The sequence below is a fragment of the Myotis brandtii genome, unplaced genomic scaffold (assembly GCF_000412655.1).
Source record: "Myotis brandtii unplaced genomic scaffold, ASM41265v1 scaffold40, whole genome shotgun sequence".
NCBI classification, from domain to species: domain Eukaryota; kingdom Metazoa; phylum Chordata; class Mammalia; order Chiroptera; family Vespertilionidae; genus Myotis; species Myotis brandtii.
The window spans coordinates 2,900,217-2,925,547 of NW_005365372.1; the positions used below are offsets into that span (position 1 = coordinate 2,900,217).

Here is a 25,331-nt window from a genome sequence, read left to right on the forward strand (position 1 = left end):
AGAGCAGCGAAGGCCTGGGTCCCAGGTGCCGGAGGAAAACTGGTGCCGGCAGCCAGGGGAAGGAAAGGCCTATTGCACAAATCTCTTCGTGCAATGGGCCTCTAGTAGATTTATAAAAGAGAAAGGACAGTGATAGAGAACATATAAAATTTATTTTAATCATGTTAGCTCCTTAACCAAACCTTTCAGGAGCTCAGCCAACAAGTGGAAAAATTAAATTGAATTACAACTTTGCTTTCTTCAGTAGTAATAAGAAAAAAAGGAGACATAGCTAATTTATGAACTGAATGCCACCCTTTGGCAATAGAGCAGTTTGAAATAATTCTTTGCTCAAAACGTTAAAACATGAATTGAAAGCAGGGCCTGAAATAGCTACCATATGCCAATGTTCTAAGCAGCATTTATTCACAATAACTGAACAGGAGAAATAACTCAAGTGTCTATTAACAGATGAATGGATAAGCAAAATATAATACATACACACAGTGGAATATTATTCAGCCATGAATGGAGTTCTGGAACCCTGCTACAACATTGAAGACATTAAGCTAAGTGAAATAAGCCAGACATAACAGGACAAATATCATATTATTCAACTTATATGAAATACCTAGAATAGGCAAATTTGTATATACATAAAGTACATTAGAGTTTAACAGGCATTCAAAAGGAAAAATAGAGAGTTATTGCTTAATGGTTACAAAGTTTAGATTTTGAGTGTTGAAAAAGGTTTGGAAATAGTGGTGATGATTACAGAACATTGTAAATTTTGTTAATACCACTGAATTGTACATGTAAAAATGGCTAAAATGGCAAAATTTACATGTAGTAGAAGTATTTTTATATGACTTTTAAACCATCGGTTTGCTTTTTGATAAGTTTCTGTTACTTTGACCTTTGATTTTTTTTTTTTTATTAGGGTTCAGGAAGAATGTAGAACTGCAAAAGGTGACATAGAAATCAGTCTCTATACAGTTGAAAAGAAGAAAAAACCATCTTATGCTACCCAAAGGGTGAGTTTAGTTTGACAGTACTTTGGGACACACTATTTGCAAATATTTGCAGATTCCAGGTTTTTGAAAGATGCAGTTATGTATTAAGTTTTGATAGGTGTCTGTATATAGGGAACCTGTTTTTTGAACCCCAAATTGAGATACATGGTTATTAATAAGGATAAAGTTACACAAAGTCAGGACTATGCCCCCAAATCTAGGACATATATAATCATTGTGGGTAAGGCTATTTGTATTAAAATACCATTTTTGTATGATATTTAGTCCATGGGCTAAATCTGCTCTACTGCCTATTCTTGTTAAAGTTTTATTGGAACCCAGCCACACTTATTCTTTTATATATTGCCTATAGCTGTTTTCACATTATACAAATTTGAGTAGTTGCAACAAAAATCATATGACCTGCAAAGCCAAAATATTTACACTCGGTCTTTACAGAAAAGTTTGCTGACTCCTGCCCTATGCACACTCTTGGGCTACCTAATCACACAGTAGTAAAATATGATCTATACATTGGGAAAATTCATATTCTCAGTAAAAACTGCAAAACAGGGAGTAGGATTCCTGTACTCTATTAGGTATATGGTAAGCCCCTTATTAGAACTCTGAGGTGAACGAACTAGTGACATAAGGAAGTACAGTTTTCTTCCTGGGTGTAACCATAACTCTTAAAGAGTATTGTAGCTTTGGAAGTCTAGGATGATTCTAATTTTATTAAAGAAATCTAATCAATGGACAGTGAATTTTAAATGTGTTATTTTTTTTCCGTATTGATAAACACGGTTTTAGTTAACTATTATAAGGTTATCTCTAGCCCTGGCTAGTTGGTTGAGCATCATCCCATGCACCTGGAGGTCATCGGTTTGATTCCTGGTTGGGGCTCCATCTCCAATAGGGGGCCTGCAGGAGGCAGCCAATTGATGTTTCTCTCTCTCCCTTCCTCTCTCAATCTAAAATCAATAAAATCATTTTTTAAAAGAATATCTCTAAATAGATTATTTTGCTGCACAATTTCTTAATTTCTGTTGAGATTTTGTTAGCTTATTTGATGTTCTCTGATAAGATTATTTTCTTAGAGATTTGGAAGGACTCATATCTATGATTTATATTCTTTTTTCTTACTAAGCTGATTTGTCAAACATCAGACTTGTCTGATACTAATAGATAGTGCAGTTGGGACTAAAACATTTTTATTTATAGAAAATGAGAAATACTTAAATGTAAGAAACTAGCCCTTTTATACTGATAAGACTTTTAAACTTATTTACTCCTGATGACATAGTAGAATTGTAGCTTTGACATGTTATATCAGTAATATTTTATATTTGTAAAGGTTAGAATAAAATAGTTTTCACTTTACATTTTGGCTGTTAAAAATTAATTCTTTATTTTGAACTGTTTGCTAAATGTAGTTTTTATAGAACTAAAGAAGTACATATTATATTAAAACTTATATATACACTAGGGGCCCGGTGCACGAAATTCGTGCATAGAGGGGGCGGGAGGGGAGTCCCCTCAGCCCTATGTCCACCCTCTGTCACGTTCCGGGACCCTGGCCACTCCAGGCCTACAGGCTCGGGGTGGCCTGGCTCCCGAGGATGCCTGTCCCGGGTACACAGGCCTTTTGGCGCCAGCGCGCTTGAAAGCAGGGTGGAAGCTTCCCCTGCATGGCGACGCAGGAGAAGCTCCAGACCCTGCCCCTGGCTTCCATGCGCGCGGCCCCACCCCCGGCGCCCGTGCACACCACCCCAACCCCAGCTCACTGGCACCTGTGCGTGCGCGCCAGATGGGTGATAGCTTCCCCGGTGTCCGCACGCGCTGCCCCGCCCCTGGCTCTCTGGCATCCGCGTGCTCCCCATGGTGACACGTGGGAAGTTCCCGCTCCGACCCCGGCTCCCCGGGGCCCATGTGTGCACAAGTGGCTGCGGGGCCAGAACTGGGGATGCGGGGGAAGTACCTGCCCCGCCCCCGGCTGCCCGGTGCCTGTGTATGCAAATTAGCCCACCATCTTTGTTGGGTTAATTTGCATAATCACTCCTCATTGGCTGGTGGGCATGGCTTGTGGGCATCACGGAGGGGCAGTTAATTTGCATGTTTCTCTTTTATATAGAAAGATAGCTATAGCTATGACATAGATACCTTGTGTCATTCTGTAATAAATTGTGAATAATATAGTCTATTTAAATTCTGATTGGGTAAATTTTTACATCCCAGACTTTAAGCACTGTTTTTAATTTGTTCACAAAGTTTTCAAAATAGGAAAGCAATTAATACTGCTTATTATTAATATTAATGGAAGATGGGTTATATATATAGTTACGTCTTAGGTTTTCTTTTAGGGGGTTTATTTCTATCCCTTACCTTTATTCCCACACCACCCACACCCAATTTATTTGCGTTTTATATGTCTGTTTATGTATGTTCACTGAGACTTTCATTTTTAAAAAGTCTGTTGTACTTCTGTTTTACAGAATGACTATCAGCCTAGCTGTGGGAGGTCTCTACGAAGAACACAGCGTAAGCGTCAGCATACTTACCAAACACGGTCCAACATTGAGCATAATTCGCAAGCACTGTGTCAAAGTTCAGGTGTACAGGAAGATTCAGACAGCTCCTCAGAGGTTAGATATCTGATATTACTTACTCAATATAATTTTTTTGTTTTCTAGTTAGTACCATCACTTTGGATTTACTTTGAAGGGTCACTTCTTTAACACAAAATTATTTTAATGATTTTCTTATAAGAGGATTATTAATAAGGCATTTAATAGTGAATTTGAAGATTATATTAAATTTTTTTAGCTATCTTTTCTGACTTGTACCTAAGATACTGTCTTGGTTGAGGGTATCAAACATGCAAACAAAAGTTTGGCTTTGTGAAAATGAGAAAAAGGTGACACGAAATCTTCCTAGAAATTGAAAGAAGTGGAATATAAATAGTGAATACTAGTTATACAGTCCCAGAACTGGTTGACTCTATAATCAGCTGAATGTACACATTTTCTTTTATTGTTGACTTCACTGATTATGGACATTAGTGAGTGATGATTTTTCTCAGACCTACCTTATTCATGGAATAAAGAGTATAGTAATTCTTGTCTTCATACTATTCTCTTCTTCAGTCGTTTCCTTTTTATGCTCTTAACTGTAGTTATTAAGGAAACAATGAAGGTTTAATTATGCATTGGCAATGTATGGTACCTCATTCTTCTCTCACTACTTATAACTTTTTCACTCTTATCAATGATGTCCCTCTCTTTCCCACCCATGAAAATCTTGATCTGAAAAGATGACTACGTATAAAGTAATTGATGTTACCTTTTAATGTTATAATAGTATTGTGCTTGTGTTTTTAAAAAGAATCCCTATCTTAATAAATATTTATAGTTAAAATGCCTTTTTGGTCCAGATTCACTTCAAAATAATTTCTGGGATATGAGGCAGTTGTTGAGGATATAGATAAAACAAGATAGGAATCTAAACTGGAGATTGTGTACACGAGGGTTAGCTATTCCCTCTACTTTGGTTATGTACATTTTAACTAGAACATTTTTGGGGTATACAAAATTGTGTGTGCTAATTAACAATATGCTATGTAAAAACCATATATCTCAATTGCTGGCTCTTTGTTTCAGGAGGATGAAACAGTTGGCACAAGTGATGCTTCTGTAGAGGATCCTGTCATTGAATGGCAAAGTGAAAGTTCTTCCAGGTAGTTTTAATGGTTTTGATTTGGCAAAAATTATTTGATGATTTTAACGTGTAATTATGTTCTTATAGGAATTTGGTAAGACTAGAGTTAAAATATGACTTTATAGTAGAAAGAGTACTGTACTGTCCTGGAAGCTCAGAGACCTGCTGTTTTATTCTGGCTCTGCCAATATCTTTTTGGGCATGTCACTAGGAGCTTTGGTTCCCTCATCTGTAAAATAAGGTCCTTTGTAAATCCAAGATTCTACATCTTGGCAGGCTCTATGTATTTATTTCAGTTTTAAAACAACTATTTTTTAACTATTTCTAGCAAAAAGAAGCATCTTTATTTGAAGAAGTTTTTGTGATTTGGACTTTAATTTTCAATTTTAAATTCTGTTATGGGAAACTCAGCATTATACTTTATATAAGAAGCATTTCACTAAAATCACTTGGGTACTACGATCAAAATTCTATATTGATAAACTTTTTTTTCTCTTCGGTTAGAATAGAATCAAATTATGTCATTTATAATGCTGTTTGATTATAAAATGATTATCTTTCCATTCTAAGGCAAACCTGTTTTTTTCCTAGGCTTATTCATAATTTTGATTTACTTACAGTGATTCATCAAGTGAATATTCTGACTGGACAGCAGATGCTGGAATAAATTTGCAACCTCCAAAAAGACAAACTAGACAGGCAACACGGAAAATATGCAGCAGCTCTGAAGAGGAGAATTTGAAGTCACTAGAAGAGAGGCAAAAGAAACCTAAACAGACTAGAAAGAAGGTTTGTAAGTTTACAGGGTTTTATTGTGGGGTTTTTTTTACCTTTGGTATTGGACTATTTAACATTAACACTTGACTTTTCTCTAAAGAAAACATTCCATCTGAGAAACTAAGTAAGGAAAATGATTTTAAATGAGTTTAAAATAGAAAGAATTTTTGAAAATTTTCTGTTATCAATAGTAGAGGCCTAAAATATCCTCATTATAATTTTAATTGTTATTAAATTAAAACATTCACAATTATTTGTTAAAATGTAATAAAGTTTGAAATAATAAGCCACTATAGTTTAAAGGTGTTATTCTTTTTTTAAATATATTTTTATTGATTTCAGAGAGGAAGGGAGAGGGAAAGAAAGACAGAAACATCATGATGAGAGAGAATCAAACCATGACTTCCTGGCTCACAGGTTGACACTCCACTGGCCAGGCTAAAGGTGTTATTCTTGTCATGGCACCAGTCATTTTTTTCCTATACATTTTTGACTTGTGAAATGAAAAGGTATGGTAAGTTTTAGAGGGCTCTTAATTTTTTAAAGACTTTTAATTGATTCTTAGAGAGAGAGGAAAGGAGAGGAAGAGGGAGAGAGAGAAACATCCATCGGCTGCCTCCTATATTCTCTACAAGGGATTGAAAGCTGCAACCCAGACATGTGCCCTGACCAGGAATCAAACTGGCACAGGATGACACCCAACCAACTGAGCCACACTGGCCAGGGCTTTTCAATTTTTTTATATAGTTTTACTAGAGGCCCGGTGCACAAAATTTGTGCACTCAGGGGGGCGGGCGTCCCTCAGCTCAGCCTGTGCCCTCTCGCAGTCTGAGAGCCCTCAGGGGATGTCCATCTGCCGTGGAGGCGGGAGAGGTCCCACCACTGCCGCTGCACTGGCCAGACTTGAGCCCGGCCTCTGGCTGAGCGGCGCTCCCTCTGTGGGAGCACTAACCACCAGGGGGCAGCTCCTGCATTGAGTGTCTGCCCCCTGGTGGTCAGTGTGTGTCATAGTGACCGGTTGTTCGATGTTCAGTCAATTTGCATGTTAGCCTTTTATTATATATGATTTTACCTCAATGATGGTTTCTCTTTCCTTTTATAATTTCATTTGGATGATATATAGATTTAATCTACGTAGTTCTTTTAACATTAATTTAAAATGTACACATTTTTAGCCTGTTCCTTTAGTAGACAGAATTAGCTTTTTGATTATAACCATTTTATTGGTAAAAAGTTATTGTGACTTACTAGTATATTTGAATTCATGTGGTATTCTAGAGACATGTAAAATTTGGTTTTTAGATACTATATAGTGTCTCATTTTTTTTCAGACAAAATTTAGCAACATATTAAGAACTCAATTATTTTATTGGCATACAAGTTGTACATGATTAGTAAAGGAAAATGTTTAAAAATGTTTAAAATTTGTATATTTTAGTTTTTGTTATCATCTAATGTTTTTAACATTCTCTACTTGTAATTTTTAATACTGCTGTTCCTACATTTATTATTTACATATTTGTGAACTATATTTTAGAAAGGAGGGCTGGTTTCTATGGCAGGGGAGCCCAATGAAGAATGGTTTGCCCCTCAGTGGATCTTGGATACTATTCCACGAAGATCTCCATTTGTCCCACAAATGGGAGATGAGGTAATTGTTACTTGTTATAACTCTTTTCTGTTAGAACCTCAAGAACACTCACTTTAATCAGTCTTAGGGTATTTATATTTTCAATTCTATTATAGTTATGTGTACACTGTCTTAGCTGCTCTGTTTAATTATACATTTCTTGTGGACAGTGACTGAATCTTAATCTTTGTATCCTTTGTGGGACCTGTGAACATTAAGATAAATTGATTGGCTTCTGACGTCATGAAAATAATTGTCTTTATTTTTATCTTAATTGCCACTTAGCATAATTATAGTGGAATTTTTAGTCCTAATTCAAGTTCTAATATTGTTTTTTTTTTTAAAGAAGCCCATGCTCTTCTACCTGATAGAAATTATACTAGAGAATAACTCCATTTTTATGATTAGGGGGATGTCACTTCATAAACAAGGCCTTCTTGCCAAGCCTATGATTGAGTAATATAGCCGTAGTTATGGTTTGGTCATCAAAAATTGAGTTAAATTCTATCTGATGAAAATGGTTTTTTTTCATTTTCTTATGAAAATTATGGTAACATTGTAATATATGAACTCTAGTTGATTTGTATAGTCTGATATTGACTAATCATTTTTGAGTGATTAAATGCTTACACACACAGTTTTCAATTTAAAACTAATAGTAGGAATGTAATGTTTTCATGTAATAAAAGAATGAACAAAACCTTACATATGTTTCTAAAAGTCTTGGGACCAATAAAAATCTCACTAAATCTTCCTATGATTGCCTATTATTGATATCTTGTACCAGAGATAGCTATCAAATAGTTTTATGAATAAGCAATTGCTTGCTGAATATCTTTTGATATTATTAAAATATATTTTTCATAAGTGTATCTTGTAACTTAGATTTTTAAGCAATGCTTGTTTGTGTGGTTATTTTAGTAGAGTACTTTGTTGAATGCTGCATTAAAAAACACACAAAAGAAAACTTGAACTTTTTGGGGGGCATTTTCAAAGTCATGATTTCTTGTATTTACTGCCTGCTTTATGGAGGCTTAAGAGGGATAATTTAGAAGACTTTATAGAATAAGATAAGGATCTGTACACATTATAATCTTATGAGAGTGCTGCTATTTGTTGAGTATAGGAATGCATAATAAAGGATATCTGGACAACGTACTTACTATTGACTTTTTAACTCCTATAGCTATCTTTATATAGTAATATTTAAATCTTTTTTAGTTTTCTACTTATATTTTTAGCTGTTACAAATTCTGACTTAAACATTGTTGATTGGTAGAGTGTGTCAGTGTAGTTTAGAAAAATCATAGTATGATTTTTTTATGTTCTATTTTACCACCTCCTTAAAATTATGGGAAAGAAACTTACTTAATGAATCAGAATATCATAGTGAATGCTGTCTTAGGATGTGAAGGGTCTTACCAATCACTTGGATTCATTTTCCTTCCATAAAATGCCAGTTCTGATGTTAATTCTTGTAAAAGAAAAATGAAAAAATTTCTGGAAATTGCTATTTAGTAGCACATTTCTCTCTCTCTCTCTCTCTCTCTTTCTCTCAAACATAGGCTGACTATTAAAATGTTGAAACTTAGACTGTCACAATTTGAAGTACAGTATAATACTTTAAAATATTAAAATATGAATAAATATTAAATATTTTAAAATAAGATAGGGCTTTTATGTACATTTGTTATAGTCTGTTTCTTCAGAAATTTATGAAGCTGCTGGGGGAAAGGGACTGTGTGTGCAGTTTTTATTCTGCAGTATTTGGGCTACATGGGCATGAGTACTCAATGAACATTATTTGATGGTGACAGGTACATTTATTGTACACATTTTTCAAAATTATAATTATGTTTATGTAAACAGAAGAGGACATTTGTAGGAATATATATTGTAATGTATAGAGTTGTTAAATAGGACACTGCTGTTTAATATGTCATGTTCTTTGTTTTAGCTTATCTATTTTAGGCAAGGACATGAAGCTTATGTGCGAGCTGTAAGGAAATCAAAAATATACAGCGTTAATTTACAAAAACAACCATGGAATAAAATGGATCTCAGGGTAAGTTTGCCAAATTCATTAGCTATGAAATTAAAGTAGCTTTGGAATTACAGTACTTGCCTGTAGGCTTTTTCTCAATTTCATGAGTATCTCACTGTTGATTGTGTGTCCAAGATAAGATGATTACCATCCTATATAATAAAAGCCTAATATGCTAAGTGTCTGGTCGTTCGTTCAATAAATCAAAGCATAATATGCTAATGATATGCTAAGACTGCTCAACCGCTGTGACGTGCACTGACCACCACGGGGCAGACACTTCGACTGGTAGGTTAGTTTGCTGCTTGGATCTGGCCCATTGGGACTGAGCAAGACAGGCTAGACATGCCCTGGAACCCTCCCACGGTCCCTCCCTGGCTGGCCAACCTCCTCGGCCCCAATCATGCACCAGTGGAGTCCCTCGGCCTGGTCTGCACTCTCTCACAATCCAGGACCCCCTTGGGGGATGTCAGAGAGCCGGTTTCTGCCTGACAGCAGAACTACCGATCGCTATAACGCACACTGACCACCAGGGAACAGATGCTCAATGTAGGTGCTGCCCCCTGTTGGTCAGTGCTCTCCTACAGGGGGAGCGCCGCTCAGCCAGAAGCCAGGCTCACAGCTGGCGAGTGCAGTGGCGGTGGTGGTAGCGCTAAGGATGTCTGACTGCCAAGGATGTCTGACTGCTGGCTTAGTTCCGCTCCCCATTGGACATCCCCTGAGAGCTCGCAGACTGCAAGAGGGCACAGGCCGGGCTGAGGAACCCCGCTCCCCTCCACGAGTGCATGGATTTTATGCACCGAGCCTCTAGTACTCTTATAAAGCTGAGTGTTATGGTTTAGATTTTGTTTCCCAAAATTTATATGCCACCTATTATCTTGATTATTTGACCTAATTTCCTTTAAGCTTTAGGTCCTCCAGTGTATACCATTCTATAATAGGAGCAAAGCAGTAGTTCCCTGGTGTGGATATTTTCCTCAAAATTTTATACATTCTGGAGGCTTTATAAACTGACTACGTGTGTGGACTACAAACACCCTGGAGGCTCTGGTGGTTTTAAGATATAGTAAATATCACAAATCCCAAGAAGCTCAAAACTTTGTGGTGCTTTATGGATTATTTATCTTCATATATTACCTATGTAGCTTCATTGTATTGAGTAAAATAGGTATGTATCTTTTTAGAGAAGGGTTTTCTACCTATAAGTACATGTTCATTTATTTATACATATATATACACACAGACAAACAGGCATAGGGATATATACACCATCATTTCTGCATAGGTTTACATACATGTGTTTTGTTATTTTGGGTTTTGTTTTTTTTTACTTGAAAAACAAGTGTTAAAAGAGCGATTTTACAGTGTTTTTCCAGGTAAGTGAAGGATGTATGAGGATGCTTAGCAGGAAGGATACAAATGTGTACATTTACTGAAATAAAGATTTAAATAACTATAAAAATTGTATTAAGGTTGTGAGATGCTAAAGTATCTTATCAAGTAAGCTTTACATAATTATCTCCTGAGAGATAGGGATGCTACCATCTATTCTGAATCAGATGAAAATTGAGTTTTTGTTTGGTTGGTTGTTTTAGAATCAGAGGAATGAATAAAACCGATTTCTTATTTTAGATTCTAACCCTGTGGTTCTAGGAAATTATAGGAGTTAGCATATGTGTGGTGCAAAAGCCTATGCTTTGGAATAAGACCTGAATTTCAGTCTAAGCTCTGCTGTTTTACTGGGAAGCAAATCACTGTAGCCATGAGGCTCAGTTTTGTCATCTTTTAAGAGTGACTGATAACCAATCTATGAGGGTGGTATCTATACTAATAAAAGGGTAATATGCTAATTAGACCAGACGACTGTCTGGATGTCCTTCTGGACAAAGCCATGGTGGCGGGGCTGAGGCAGAGGCAGTTAGAGGTGATCAGGCTGGCAGGGGAGAGCAGTTAGGGGGATCAGGTCAGCAGGGGAGAGCAGTTAGGGGGATCAGGTCAGCAGGGGAGAGCAGTTAGGGGGATCAGGTCAGCAGGGGAGAGCAGTTAGGGGGATCAGGTCAGCAGGGGAGAGCAGTTAGGGGGATCAGGTCAGCAGGGGAGAGCAGTTAGGGGGATCAGGTCAGCAGGGGAGAGCAGTTAGGGGGATCAGGTCAGCAGGGGAGAGCAGTTAGGGGGATCAGGTCAGCAGGGGAGAGCAGTTAGGGGGATCAGGTCAGCAGGGGAGAGGTGGTTAGGGGTGATCAGGCAGGCAGGCAGGCGAGCGGTTAGGAGCCAGCAGTCCCGGATTGTGAGAGGAATGTCCCGCTGCCAGTTTAGGCCAGCCGTTAGGGATCGGGCCTAAACCAGCAGTCGGACATCCCCAAGGGATCTTAGATTGGAGAGGGTGTAGGCCGGGCTGAGGGACACCCCCTTCCCGTGCACGAATTCTGTGCACCAGGCCTGTAGTTATAAAATAATATTGTAGGTGTTAAAAAATGTATCTCATTTCCCCAGACATGTCTACCTGCATTATTTACATACTGTATTTCTGCCAGATGAGTGATTCTTAACTAGGCAGAGGATCATAGTTCCCTGAGAAGTTCTTTTCTTTAAATATATATGACTGAGTTGTACCCTAGACCTACTGAATTCTATTCTATAGGACTAGGATTTAGAAACATGAATTTTAAAGTTTCCCAAGGGAATTCTGCTGCTTATCCTTGGTTTAGAGCCCTGCACTAAACTACAACTTGCTAATAAGGGTCAAGAGTATTTGTTGGTTATTCAGATAATTTTTAAACTGTTCCAATAATAATTAAATAATATGTAAACGTTAGAAAGGTATTTATATGTAAAGTAATAGTTTATTGGTATTCTCATAAATAGGAACAAGAGTTTGTTAAGATTGTAGGAATCAAATATGAGGTTGGACCACCTACACTATGCTGCTTGAAGCTTGCATTTCTGGACCCCATTTCAGGCAAAATGACTGGAGAGTCTTTTTCCATTAAGTGAGTAGCTCTGTGTATTTGTATGTGTGTGCTGTGTGTTTTTTGATCCCTATTTTGTATTCTGCAGAGTACAAGACTTGATATGAGAGAAAACACTACAGCACTATAGGCTTAGAGTTTTAAAGAACAAGGTTTAATGTTGAACTCTTGGTTTATGTTTTTATTTAACAGATATATATCAGGCTGGGAGTAGTAGTAATATATGGCTATTAAAGAGTGTGTATATAGCAAATGTATATTTTAACATAATGTATATATGTTCATGAGTAAGTTACTTCTCTGAATTCCTGCCTTTATTTATAAAATGGAAATATTAATATCTTCCTCAGGATATTTGTTAGGAATAAATGAAAAGCCTTTTATAAGTACCTAGCAATATGCTTGAAACACTCTAGTTGCTTTTATTTCTGTTAAAAATAGGAATAGTCAATGTCACATTTCTTAAAGTTAATTTTGAAATCTAAGGAGACAAAATAACATCAATTCATATTTTTGTGTGTGTTAATCCTCACTCGAGGATATTTTTTCCATTGATTTTTAGAAAGAGAGGAAGGGAGGGAGGGGGAGAGAGAGAGAAACATCAATATGAGAGATACACATTGATTAGTTGCCTCCCACTGAACCCGAGACCTTTAGTGTGCAGGCTGACGTTCTTACCACAGAGCCACCCCAGCCACGGCCATACTTTTCTTTAAAAGTCCTTAGTAAAAATAACTTAAATGAAACTTTAATAACCTTCTTTGATATCTTTATATCATTGAAGTGATACAGCAATAGGCAGGGTGCTCGCAAACAAAGCAAAGCAGATGGAGTTTAAGTAAAGACTTTTGTTGGGACCTTGAGGTTTAAAACCTTTTGCTTAATGGCTACACTTTAAACATATCCCTGGATAGTTAGTAAGTAACATATACTATTATATCTGTATATTGTTCATAGGTGCTTTAATTTTTGTACAGGTATCATGATATGCCAGATGTCATTGACTTCCTTGTGCTACATCAGTTTTATAATGAAGCCAAAGAAAGGAACTGGCAGATCGGTGAGTATAGAATTCTCACTTAATGACTATTAAGTTTGATGTAAAGTAACTTTAATTCCTATTTAACTGAATGTAAGCTGGAAAAACCTGTTAACCAAATTAGAAAAATTAAATTAAAAATATTTTCTCAATTATGTTTGGTGGTTTTATGCACATTGCATATCTATAATAATAAAAGATTATATGCTAATTAGACCGGACAACCTTCCAGACAAAGCCGGGGCTTTGAGGGAAGCCCGGGTCCCAGGTGCCAGAGGGAAGCTGGTGCCGGCAGCCAGGGGATGGAAGGCCTACTCTTGGACGAATTTCATGCATCGGGCCTCTAATATTATATAACCTCTAAACCTTCTGCAGTTTTCTAATCTGTTAGAATACAAATCTGAATTAAAAAGAAAATTATCAAATGTCAGTTGTCCTAAAATAGAATACTTAATATTTGGGATCTTAAACAGAACATTACTGATTGTGGTTTTCTTTCTTTCTCTCTTCCTCCCACCACAGCTTGCTCCCCCTCCCCCCCCACTTTTTTTCATCCCCTCCCTTCTTTTCTCCCTCGCTTGCCTTCTCATACTTTCTTACTTCCCCCTCATTAGCTTTTGATCTTGGGCAAGTTTTTAACCTCTCTGCCTCACTTCTATTTAAAATGGGAATCTCATGAAACCACACCTATAAGGTTGATGTGAGCAATAAATTAGTTAATATATAGAAAGCACTTAAAATGGTACCAGACACAGAGTAAACACTATGTGAATATTTGCTGTTAGTATGTTTAAGTTATCTTTTATTTGGAAGGAACTTTTTTTTCTACAATGATTTGGTTTTGTAATCCTTAGCCATTTAGAACAGAAGACTAGTATGAAGTGATTTTAAAGGCAAAAAGCAAAAAAGAGAAGAAACAAATGGTGTAACATAGGTACAATGCAAGAAGTAGAGTGCCTAATGATGCCTTCAGATAATTGATAAAAGTTAAATTGTATGTGGTGACATTTATTTGAGAAAACATGGAAATATATGACTTATTTCAAAAAGATAGCTGGTACCTGGAAATCAAAATCCTTGGAGAAGATAAAATGTAAAATTCACTTATCTGCAAAACTCAGATTGAAACCTTTAACAACGCTAGTTACAATGCTATTTCTGGATTCAACAAAATATTGCAATTTAGCCAGTGTGGCTCAGTTGGTTGGAGTGTCATCCTGTGCACCAAAAGGTGGCAGGTTCGATTCCAGGTTAGGGTACATACCCAGGTTATGGGTTCGATCCCTGGTCAGGGCAATTACGAGAGGCAACCAATTGATGTTTCTCTTTCATCTCTCTTTCTCTCTCTCTCTCTCCCCCGACTTCTAAATTTAAAAGATCTTTGGGTGAGGGTTTTAATGAAAAACCCTTCAAAAATATAAATTTAGAGTAGGAACAGGGCTTTATTCTCAAGAGCACCATTGTAAGAATTTCTAAAAACATTACAGGTGATAGATTCCGCAGTATAATAGATGATGCCTGGTGGTTTGGGACTGTGGAGAGTCAGCAGCCTTTTCAACCAGAGTATCCTGATAGTTCTTTCCAGTGTTACAGTGTTCAGTAAGTACAGTTATGGTCTTTTATGCCCGATACAATACTGAAGTGCTATATGGACTTTCTATAAACCTTACCAGGAATAATGTCATTTTATCTGACTTAACTAATATTACAAGACCTATACTAGTAACTGTAAGAAAGTAATCATAATACCTATAGAATTTGATGATAAAACAGGTAAATGTTACTGCTAAAACAAAGCAGAAACTGAAGGCTTACTTCTACCTCCCTTATGTCCCTATTTTCTTGTAAGTAGTTGTATTTTAGACAAGATTTACTATTATTTCATGAAGAATACTGAAATTAATTCAGTGTTTAAAATAATTGGTGCAGCTGGAATATAGCAATGAATATTAGTACCTAGGCTTTTATTTGATGGTGTTAATTCTAGGCAGAAATGACTGTATTATGTTTGGATGTGGTTTTTGTCTATAACACTTACTTTAGTTCTTCATGATCTATTCCTAATTATAATATTCCTAGTAAAGTTTTTTGTCAAGTATGATAGAACATGTTTATTCTGTGAATATTAACTTTTGTCTCCATATTGCATATCAAAAGGGAATAATAAAATTTTGGAGATGTTATAATACTTAAGCTGTTAGGATAATGTAGATTATCTCACAGAAATAAGTGGTTTATTGAATCACTTTTTTAACCTGAAAGGAATTTTCCAAAGATATCTTTTTATTCTATATGCTGGCTTAACATTGAATATGTCCTTGATTGGAATAATGAAGCCAAGTTAAACTAAGAATAAGCTTACTGCTTTCTAAGTTTCGTATTGGTAGATCATGTTTTCTCTATTAGAGGTTTATTATTATCTATAGGTAAGCAAAGTTGTACTTTAAGGAAAATTATATTACCCTTTTCCAAATTTCATCCCCAATAAGTCATATAAATTTTGCTACTATATAAAAGAATCATGTAAAATTTAATTGTGTCTTGTTATTTTTTAATAGCTGGGACAATAATGAAAGAGAAAAGATGAGCCCCTGGGATATGGAGCCAATTCCAGAAGGAAGTAAATATGCTTTTAAAAATGAATTATAATTCTTCTAAAAGAAAAATGACAATATCATGATATTGGAAACTAATCATTTCTGGTTTTTCCTTTTATACATAGCTGCCTTTCCAGATGAAGTTGGTGCTGGTGTTCCTGTGTCCCAGGAGGAACTGACTGCTTTGCTATACAAACCCCAGGAAGGAGAGTGGGGAGCTCATTCCAGAGATGAAGAATGTGAACGGGTTATTCAGGGCATCAACCACCTTCTTTCCCTCGGTATGGTGAATGTGAAAGAATATTAGGAGGATCAGAATGAACAAGGAAAACCAACAGAATTTTAATTTTTGCTAAAGGACATGCATTTTTTTCACTAGACACTTTTAAGAGGCACAGTGATTCTAGTTTTAATAACATTTTTATATGTTTGACCCAAGTAATGACAGTCCTCTGGTGTCTTATAATAGTGAAGGCAGGTAGAAGGTGTCTTATTTTCAAGAGTCATTTTGGCTCTCTAGCTGTTTCATGAGCCTGACTTTGGGTTCTTTGATAAAGACAATGTGTGAGTAATATATTTTACTGGCATAACTAGTTATATTTTCTAACACATATAACTTGAGACATTTGGCATTTTTCCAGAAAAATGTGAAATTAAACACAGTCCTCCTTTAATATTGTCTCATTTCAACTGATTTGAACTGCTCTATTATGCATGAGTCTTAGATACTATGCTCAAATAAAAATAATAACATCATAACAGTATTTGTCTAATATTTGCATAATTGAATCATCAACATTTTATTATGTGGTGTATTGCCCCTCTTCTTATTTACATGAGTTTTGTTTGTTAACATGAAATGTTAATGTTCTTTATAACTACCTTTCTTGATTTGGGTAATATTGTAGATTTTGCCAGCCCTTTTGCTGTTCCAGTGGATCTCAGTGCCTATCCCTTGTATTGTACTGTAGTTGCATATCCAACTGACCTCAATACCATCAGGCGGAGACTTGAAAATCGCTTTTACAGGTCTGTTTAGTTTTATCATTTACTATAAATTTCACAGCTTTATGTCTTTTGCTTTTCTTTTTGTGTAATGATGCACCAAGATCTGTGTTTTCGTTGTATAAATAATCATTCAAAAGAGCCACTGCAAAATTTCTTCTAAAAATTAAGAGCACTAATTTTCCTTTATTCGGTAGATTCTCAGTCTTCCAGTGTAAAAAGGGGTTTGAAGGGAATAAGTGCAGGGAGAAAATTATGAGTAATACAAATCACGTGTGAAATAAAAACTAGTTAACTTTAGTTTATTTAAGGCAGATTAAGTGGTTTGTGGATTCATCATGATTAAGATGCTACAGAGACTTTGAGCATGTGTGTAAATCCCCTGTTGAGGAATTAAACAGCAGTTAGTTATGTTTAATTATTAGCCCTGAAATGTGTGCAGAAAAAGAGCCAGGTTTTTTTCCTCCTTTGGTTTTAGTTCGGAGTGGAGTGATTATGGGAAAGCAGGTGAGGGCCACTTTTGGTACTGCTCTCACCTGAGACTCCACTAAGTCTTAACCACCATTATTCCATGAACTGGTTATAACCAGTTGGGTGTATTTTATAACATTACATATAGATAAAAATCTATTCTTTTCTATAATCTGCTTTTTCCTTTCTCTTCTCTTCCCCTGAAAACTAAACATCCTTTTAACTTTATCTCAACAGTTTGTTTTTGTTTATTTGTATTTGGTCAAATCACTATTTATCAATTATGCCCTGGATCAGTTCTTTTCCAAGTTATAATATGCATTCCAGTATTTCTAAATTATTGCTTTGTGCTTCAAATACTGTAACTATATACATTTACTAGTGCACATCTATCATACATATGAGTTACATACATATAGGGTATCCCAAAAAAATGTATACATACTTTAACAGCTAATAGCTCACTTTTGGAAATGAAATATTTTTTAATAAACACTGCCTTTATAACTCTTCAAAGTGTGTGTATACATTTTTTTGGAACACCCTATATATTGTAACATTTTTGACATATAATGATTAGTTACCTAGTTGTTCTATGCTTTATATTCCTAGAATAACTGAAGGTATTTTTTAAATTTAAAAAAATTTTCAATTACAGTTTTCATTCAGTATTATTTTATATTAGTTTCAGGTGTCACAGAAGGTATTTTTTATTTCATAGGAGAATATCAGCATTAATGTGGGAGGTTCGCTACATTGAACATAATGCCAGGACTTTCAATGAGCCAGACAGTCCTATAGTAAAAGCAGCCAAAATTGTAACTGATGTCTTACTTCGATTTATTGGGTAAGAATTAGCTTTATTTCCATAGGAACTGACTTCTAATTTTGTAAAATTTATTGAAATATATTTTGACTTATCATATTTCTTAGGGACCAGAGCTGTACTGATATACTGGATACTTATAATAAAATTAAAGCAGAAGAACTAAACAGTACTGATGCAGAGGAGGTAAGAATTGCAGTATTAGTGGGCATGTATTTCTTTTCTGTTATTTGAAGTACAGTAAGTATTACATGTAGGTATTATAAGCAATGAGGCTAATTTCTACAAGTTGGCTAAACACTTATATCTTTTTATATTAAACCATTTAACCTGTACTTAGATGGCATATACCAAAAATGTAGTACTATTACAGTATTCAGTCAGAGACAAATAGGTGTCCAGTCATCCTATTGACTCAGTGGGTTTTAGTATGAGATATCAAGACTTCATATTAGAGCCCTTTAAAACAGGACAAAGCACTAAATATTTTAACTGAATGGTTAGTTGAGGGAAATTTTAATAGGGATTCATTTTCTACACAGATATGTAAAATATTAATATATTTTAAAATTTTAGTTGTCAAAATCTACATTTTTAGTAGTTTCATGAGATTGCTAGTTGATTTCTTTTATGGAAATTTGCTAACCAGTTTTTCTTAATGAAATGAAATTAGTATTACCAGCACACCCTCACTTCTGATTTCCCCAGCCAGCCATATCCCTAATGTACATAAAAGACATTTGTGACTGGAGACTATGATAGAGAGAAACAAAAACTAAGATAAGAGGCTGAAACAATAATAGAGAGTGATAATTCAAAAATCTTCAGTGGAAGACAATTCATCCCATGGATGAGTGACTCAAACTTTCTAAATTCTGTTGTAGTGGCTATTGTACAGAGATATGTCACCTGTTTATATTGTCTCTACTCTTAATCTTCACAATGGTAAATTGTCATTGTTTTTTTACTCTTTAATGAAAGTGTGTCTGACTATAAAATATTGTATTATTAGAGTTAAATGTTATTTACAGAATAAAAACTTAAATATGCGAATTAGGTGTTATCCTCCTAAAACTACTAAAAAATTTATCATTCTGATTCCTGATATTTTCTCTGGCCTTTCACATAAGTGCATTTTTATTACTATTATTATTTTTTATTAAATGTATTGGGGTGACATAGGTCAACATGAACAAATAGGTTTCAGGTGTGGGTTTCTATGTTATAAGATCTGTATATTGTACCGTGTGCCCTTCATCCAAAGTCCAATCTTCTGTCACCATATATTAAGACCCCCATTTTGCAGGAAACACGAGTCTAAATATGTAAACCCTAAAGACTCCACCAAAAAGCTATTAGAAACAGTATACAAATACAGTAAAGTTGCAGCATACAAAATTAATGTACAAAAACCCATTGCCTTTCTGTATATTAATAACAAAACCTCAGGAAAGGAAATGAAAAAATTCTTTGCAATTGCAACCAAAAGAATAAAATACCTAGGAATAAACTTTTAACAAAGAATGTGAAAGACCTGCAAACTGAAAATTACAAAGCATTATTAAAAGAGATTGAAAAAGATAGGAAAAATATCCCGTGTTCATGGATTAGAAGAATTAACATAATTAAAATGGCCATTTTATCCAAAGCAATATACAGATTTAATACAATCCCCATCAAAATCCCAATGTCATTTTTTAAAGAAATAGAGCGAGAAATTATCAAATTTGTATAGAACCATAAAAGACCTCGAATAATCAAAGCAATCCTGAGAAAAAGAATAAAGGTGGAGGTAGCGTGCTACCTGATTTCACATTATACATAAATAAGTGCATTTGACTCAGGGTTTCATGTAGCAAGAATTTCTCCACAGAGTAAGCACTACTTGGTTAAAATAGAAAATAGAATATAATTCAACAACTTTATCTTTTTTTTAAAATATATTTTTATTGATTTTTTTACAGAGAGGAAGGGAGAGGGATAGAGAGTCAGAAACATCGATGAGAGAGAAACATCGATTAGCTGCCTCCTGCACACCTCCCACTGGGGATGTGCCCACAACCAAGGTACATGCCCTTGACCGGAATCGAACCTGGGACCCTTCAGTCCGCAGGCTGACGCTCTATCCACTGAGCCAAACCGGTCAGGGCAACTTTATCATTTTTGATGAGAACATTTAAATTCTACTTTCTTAGCAAATTTAAATTATACAATGCAGTGTTATTAATATAGTCACCATGGTTGTTGTTTTTTTAAATCCTTAGACCTTATTCATCTTATAGCTGTAAGTTTGTACCCTTTTACCAACCTCTCCCTGTTTCCCCTACTATCCAACCCTTGGCACTATTTGTCTTTCTCTGTCATGCTTACGTTACTTAGCATAATGCCCTCGAGGTCCATTCATATTGTCACAAATAGCAAGATTACCTTTTTTCTCAAAGCTGAATTCTATTCCATTTGGTGTGTGTGCATAACACATATCAATCACACTTTCTTTTTTTAAGTTTGCATTTTTTTATTTTTCTGTCATATACAATAGCACACAGACCACAGTGCTGCTTTTATTATTGTTTTATCTTTATTTTTAATTCATCTTTATTGTGAAAGTATTGTGGCTGTCCCTCTGTTTCCCCCACATTGACCCCCCTCCACCCTGCTCCTGTCCCCTCTCCAGGCATTCCCCACACTATTATCTGTCCATGGGATATGCATATAAGTTCATTGGTTAATCTCTTCCCAAACCCTGCCCTTCCCTCTGAAATGCAACAGTTTGTTGCATACTTCAATGTCTCTGGATCTTTTTTGTTCATCAATTTATTTTGTTCATTAGATTCCATATATAAGTGAGATCATATGATACTTGTCTTTCTCTGACTGGCTTATTACACCTAGCATAATACTCTCAAGGTCCTTCAATGCTGTCACAAAGAGTAAGAGATCCTTTCTTTTTATCGCTGCATAGTATTCCATGGTATAAATGTACCACTTCTTTTTTATCCATTCATCTAGTGGATGCTGGGCCAGCCCTTTCATGCCTCCGCCCCTCCTACCAGTCTCATGCAGTCTCCACTTTCCGTCTTCAGGTGTCAGGGTTCTTTCCTTCAAGTTTTCCATTTATTATTCAGGAAGTTTTTCTGTATTTTAGTTGTAATTCCAGTTTGTTCCTGGGAGTCTGTACGTGCAGCATCCACTTACTCTGCTGCCATTTTTAATCTCTTCTCATTTATTATTAATGTCTGCCACCATTTTTAATCCTTCTCTTTTCTTCTTGATAAGTCTTATTAAAGGTTTGTGAATCTTGTTTATATTTTTAAACAAACACCTCCTGGTTTTATTTATTTTTTATATTGTTGTTATTTCTTTTAGTCTCTGTTATTTATTTCCACTCTATAATCTTTATTATTTCCTTCCTTCTACTTTCTCTGCTTTGTTTGTTGTTTTTTCCTAGTTTGTTTAGGTAAAGGTTAGATAGTTTATTTGAGACTTTTTTTTGCTTCTGAGGAAGGCCTGTAATGCCACGGAGTTTCCTCTCAGTTCTGCTTTTGCTGTGCTTCATAGATTTTGGATTGCTGTGTGTTTATCATTACTTGTTTCCAGCTGACTTTTGATGTCTTCCTTGATCTCATTGTTAATTCATTCATTGTTTAATATCATGTTATTCAGCCTTCTTATATTTGAATGTACTTCAGTATTTATATAATTGACTAGAAGCCTGGTGTACGAATTCGTGCACGGGTGGGGTCCCTTGGCCTGGCCAGCAAAATCGGGGCCGTCTCGCCAAGTCCCCATTGGGGCAATTGGGGCCGGCCATCCCAGGTGAGGGACCACAGGAGATTGGTCTGCCAAGGGAGGTTGGCTGTGGGAGCACACTGACCACCAGGGGGCAGCTCCTGCATTGAGCGTCTGCCCCCTGGTGGGCAGTGCACATCATAGCAACCGGTCACTTAGGCTTTTATAAAAGATTCGTGCAATAGGTCTTCCCTTCCCCTGGCTGCCAGCACCAGTTTTTCTCCGGGACCAGGGACCCAGGCCTTCGCTCTGGCTGGAGCCGCCTTCAAGCCTTCGCTGCTCTGGCCGGAGCCGCCTTCAGTCTTCGCTCCACCGCTTCGCGCCTACGTATGCAAATTAACCACCATCTTTGTTGGTGGTTAATTTACATATCGCTCTGATTAGCCAATGGTGGGTGTAGCGAAAGTATGGTCAATTTGCATCTTTGTCTATTATTAGATAGGATTTTTCTTTTCAGACCATTGTGACCAGAGAAGATCTTGATATGATTTCAATCATCTTGAATTTATTAAAACTCTTTTTGTGTCCTAACATGTAGTCTATCTTTGAGAATGTTCCATACACACTTGAGAAGAATGTATATTCTGCTGCTTTAGGATGAAATGTGCTATAAATATCAGTTATATCCATTTTTTCTTGTATGTCATTTAATGTCATTGTAGCCTTATTGATTTTTGTCTGGAAGATCTATCCAGTGATGTCAGTGGGGTGTTAAAATTCCCTATTGTGACTATATTGCTGTGAATCTCTCCTTTACAGTTTACCAAGATTTTCTTTATATATTTAGGTGCTCCTATTTGGGGTGCTTATATGTTTACAAGGGTTATATCCTCTTGTTTGATCAATCCTAATAGTGTTATGTAGTGACTTTCTTTGTTTCTTGTTATGGCCTTTGTTTTTAATCTATTTTGACTTATATAAGTACTGCTACCCCAGCCTTTTTTCATTTTCATTTACATGGAATATTTTTCTCCATCCCTTCACTTTCAGTCTGTGTATATCTTTTGTTCGGAGGTGGGTCTCTCATTGAAAGCATATGTATGGGTCATATTTTCTTATTCATTCAGCTACAGCTACACTATGTCTTTTGATTGGAGCATTTAATCCATTTACATTTAAAGTTATGTTGTTAGATACTTATTTATTGCCATTTTATTCTTTATACATGTTCCTCTCTTTCTTTTTTTACTTTCTTTATAAAGACACCCCTTTAATTTTTGTAGAGCTGGTTTGGTAGTAATGAACTCCTTTAGCTTTTTCTTATCTGGGAAGCTCTTTATTTCTTCTTCAATTTTAAATGGCACCCTTGCTGAATAAAGTAATCTTGGTTGTAAGCCCTTGCTTTTCATCACTTTGGATGTATCATGCCAATATCTTCTTGCCTGAAATGTTTTTGTTGAAAAATCAACTGGCAGTATTATGGGATTTCCCTTGTGGGTAAATGTCTTTCTCTTGCTGCTTTTAAAATGCACTTGCTTTGTCTTTAACCTTTGCCATTTTAATTATGATGTGTTCATGTAGACCTCTTTTTGTTCATCTTTTTGTGACTCTGTGTGTTTTCTGGGCTTGTGTGTCTTTTTCCTTCACCAGCGTAGGAAAGTTTTCCATTTTTATTTCCTCAAACAACTTCTCGATTTCTTGTTCTCTTTCTTCTCCTCCTGGTACTCCTATCATGCAAAAGTTGTTATGCTTGATGTCCCAGAGATGCTTGATGGGTCTCTTAGGCTTTTCGCATTTTTAAAATAATTTATTCTTTTTTTTTTTTTTTTGGTCTACTTGTGTGTTTTCTGCTCCCTTGACTTTCAAACTGCTGATTTAATTCTTTGCTTCATCTAAACCTGCTGTTGACTCCGTTTTGTTTATTCTTTTGTGTGTGTGTGTGTATGTTTATTCTTTATTTCAGATACTTTATTCCTTTTTTTCTGACTTTTTTTATGGCTTCTATGTCCTTTTTAATGCTTACTATTTCTTTTTTTAAATATATTTTATTGATTTTTTTACAGAGAGGAAGGGAGAGGGATAGAGAGTCAGAAACATCGATGAGAGAGAAACACCGATCAGCTGCCTCCTGCACACTCCCCACTGGGGATGTGACCGCAACCAAGGTACATGCCCTTGACCAGAATCGAACCTGGGACCCTTGAGTCTGCAGGCCAACGCTCTATCCACTGAGCCAAACCATTTAGGGCATGCTTACTATTTCCTTGTTCAAGTTCTCACTTAGATCATCATCCATTCTTCCCCTAAGGTCCTTGAACATCTTTATAATCATTGGTTTAATCTCTGCATCTGGTATCTTGGTTGCTTCCATTTCACTTAATTATTTTCCTGGGGATTTCTCTTGTTCTTTCATTTGGGGGATTTTTCTTTGTTTTTTCCATTTTGTCTCTGTGTATTAGGTAGATCTGCTATGACTCCCAAACTTATGATGACTTTAGGATATAGTTGACTTGAACTGAATTGCACAATCTTTTATAACATTTTTTTCTCTTTGCCCCAGGAATATTTCTTTTGGGCTATGTGCACCCTCCTGTTCTAGTTGACTTTTCAATTCTTTTGGCCCTTTTGTGGGTGGAGTTAACCCTTTAGGCAGGCTGACTTTAAGGATAAAGCTCTATAACTGTGTAAGATGCACTGTGCAAGGGCTATGCCTTATGGCAGAGTTGTTCTCAGCATCGTCTGGTGTCTGTTGGAATCCCCCTTTGGGTGTGTTGCTTGTTTAACTAGTTGGATCAAACTCAAGTGTGGTCTGAAGCCCACCACTTATTGATTCTGGGTCCCCTTGGGCAGGGTTCAGGTACAGGTCACTGTCAGTCATGTGTGTAACTGGTTTATCCTACCTATCTGGAGCTACTACAGCATTCACTGTTTGTGATTGCATCTGCTGAGACTGAGTGTGCCTTGGAGGGGGCATTCTGTGTAAAAGGGTCTGATTCCTCCAGTTTAAAACTGGGGGCAGATCTATAACATGTACATGACTCCCCTGATGTCAGCCTTCACCTGTCAGCTCCTCTGCCTCCCCCTGAGGTTGCCTGGTATTTCTCCAGAGCCTTCCAAAGAAAGAGTGTAGACTGGACCAAGGCTGGCCACAACCCACATATACTGTCACAGCTCATGAGTTCAGTAAGGCCAGGCTCCCTGGGTCCAGAAGATGGAGCTAGTGGGTCCCCTACTTGGGGCTGTGCAGTTAGGCACTCATTGAGGGGAAAGTGGCACCTACTCCGGGGCCATACCACCGAGTCTCTGCCAGCGTCTCCAACTCTAGCTCCCGCAGGAGGAGCACATTGCAGGTTCAGGTTTGGTGCATCCAGCCATCCCCCCTGGAGGAGCAAGCTCAGTCAGTCAGAGCCACTGGTGCTGTGGGGCCGATCAAAAGTGTTTCCCTTTGAGGCTGGTGCTCACTGAGCCTGCAGGATGTGGCCAAGCAATCCGTCCTGGTCCCAGGCAATAGCCTCTGAAGGAGACCATAATTCAAATG

At 36.5% G+C, this 25,331-nt stretch overlaps 1 protein-coding gene across 2 annotated transcripts in view; it reads left to right on the forward strand.

Moving 5' to 3' along the window:
- Positions 1 to 25,331, forward strand: part of BRWD3 (bromodomain and WD repeat domain containing 3) — a 138,356-nt gene that overhangs the window by 88,103 nt on the left and 24,922 nt on the right. For both annotated transcript variants that reach the window (XM_005873239.2, XM_014545330.1), the window contains 14 exons: positions 920 to 1,013; positions 3,485 to 3,634; positions 4,649 to 4,725; positions 5,327 to 5,495; positions 7,021 to 7,134; positions 9,071 to 9,178; positions 12,023 to 12,147; positions 13,104 to 13,186; positions 14,653 to 14,764; positions 15,724 to 15,785; positions 15,888 to 16,043; positions 16,671 to 16,791; positions 17,960 to 18,085; positions 18,172 to 18,250. In XM_005873239.2, coding sequence (XP_005873301.1) covers positions 920 to 1,013; positions 3,485 to 3,634; positions 4,649 to 4,725; positions 5,327 to 5,495; positions 7,021 to 7,134; positions 9,071 to 9,178; positions 12,023 to 12,147; positions 13,104 to 13,186; positions 14,653 to 14,764; positions 15,724 to 15,785; positions 15,888 to 16,043; positions 16,671 to 16,791; positions 17,960 to 18,085; positions 18,172 to 18,250 — 1,576 coding nt within the window. The remainder of the gene's footprint in view (positions 1 to 919; positions 1,014 to 3,484; positions 3,635 to 4,648; positions 4,726 to 5,326; positions 5,496 to 7,020; positions 7,135 to 9,070; positions 9,179 to 12,022; positions 12,148 to 13,103; positions 13,187 to 14,652; positions 14,765 to 15,723; positions 15,786 to 15,887; positions 16,044 to 16,670; positions 16,792 to 17,959; positions 18,086 to 18,171; positions 18,251 to 25,331) is intronic.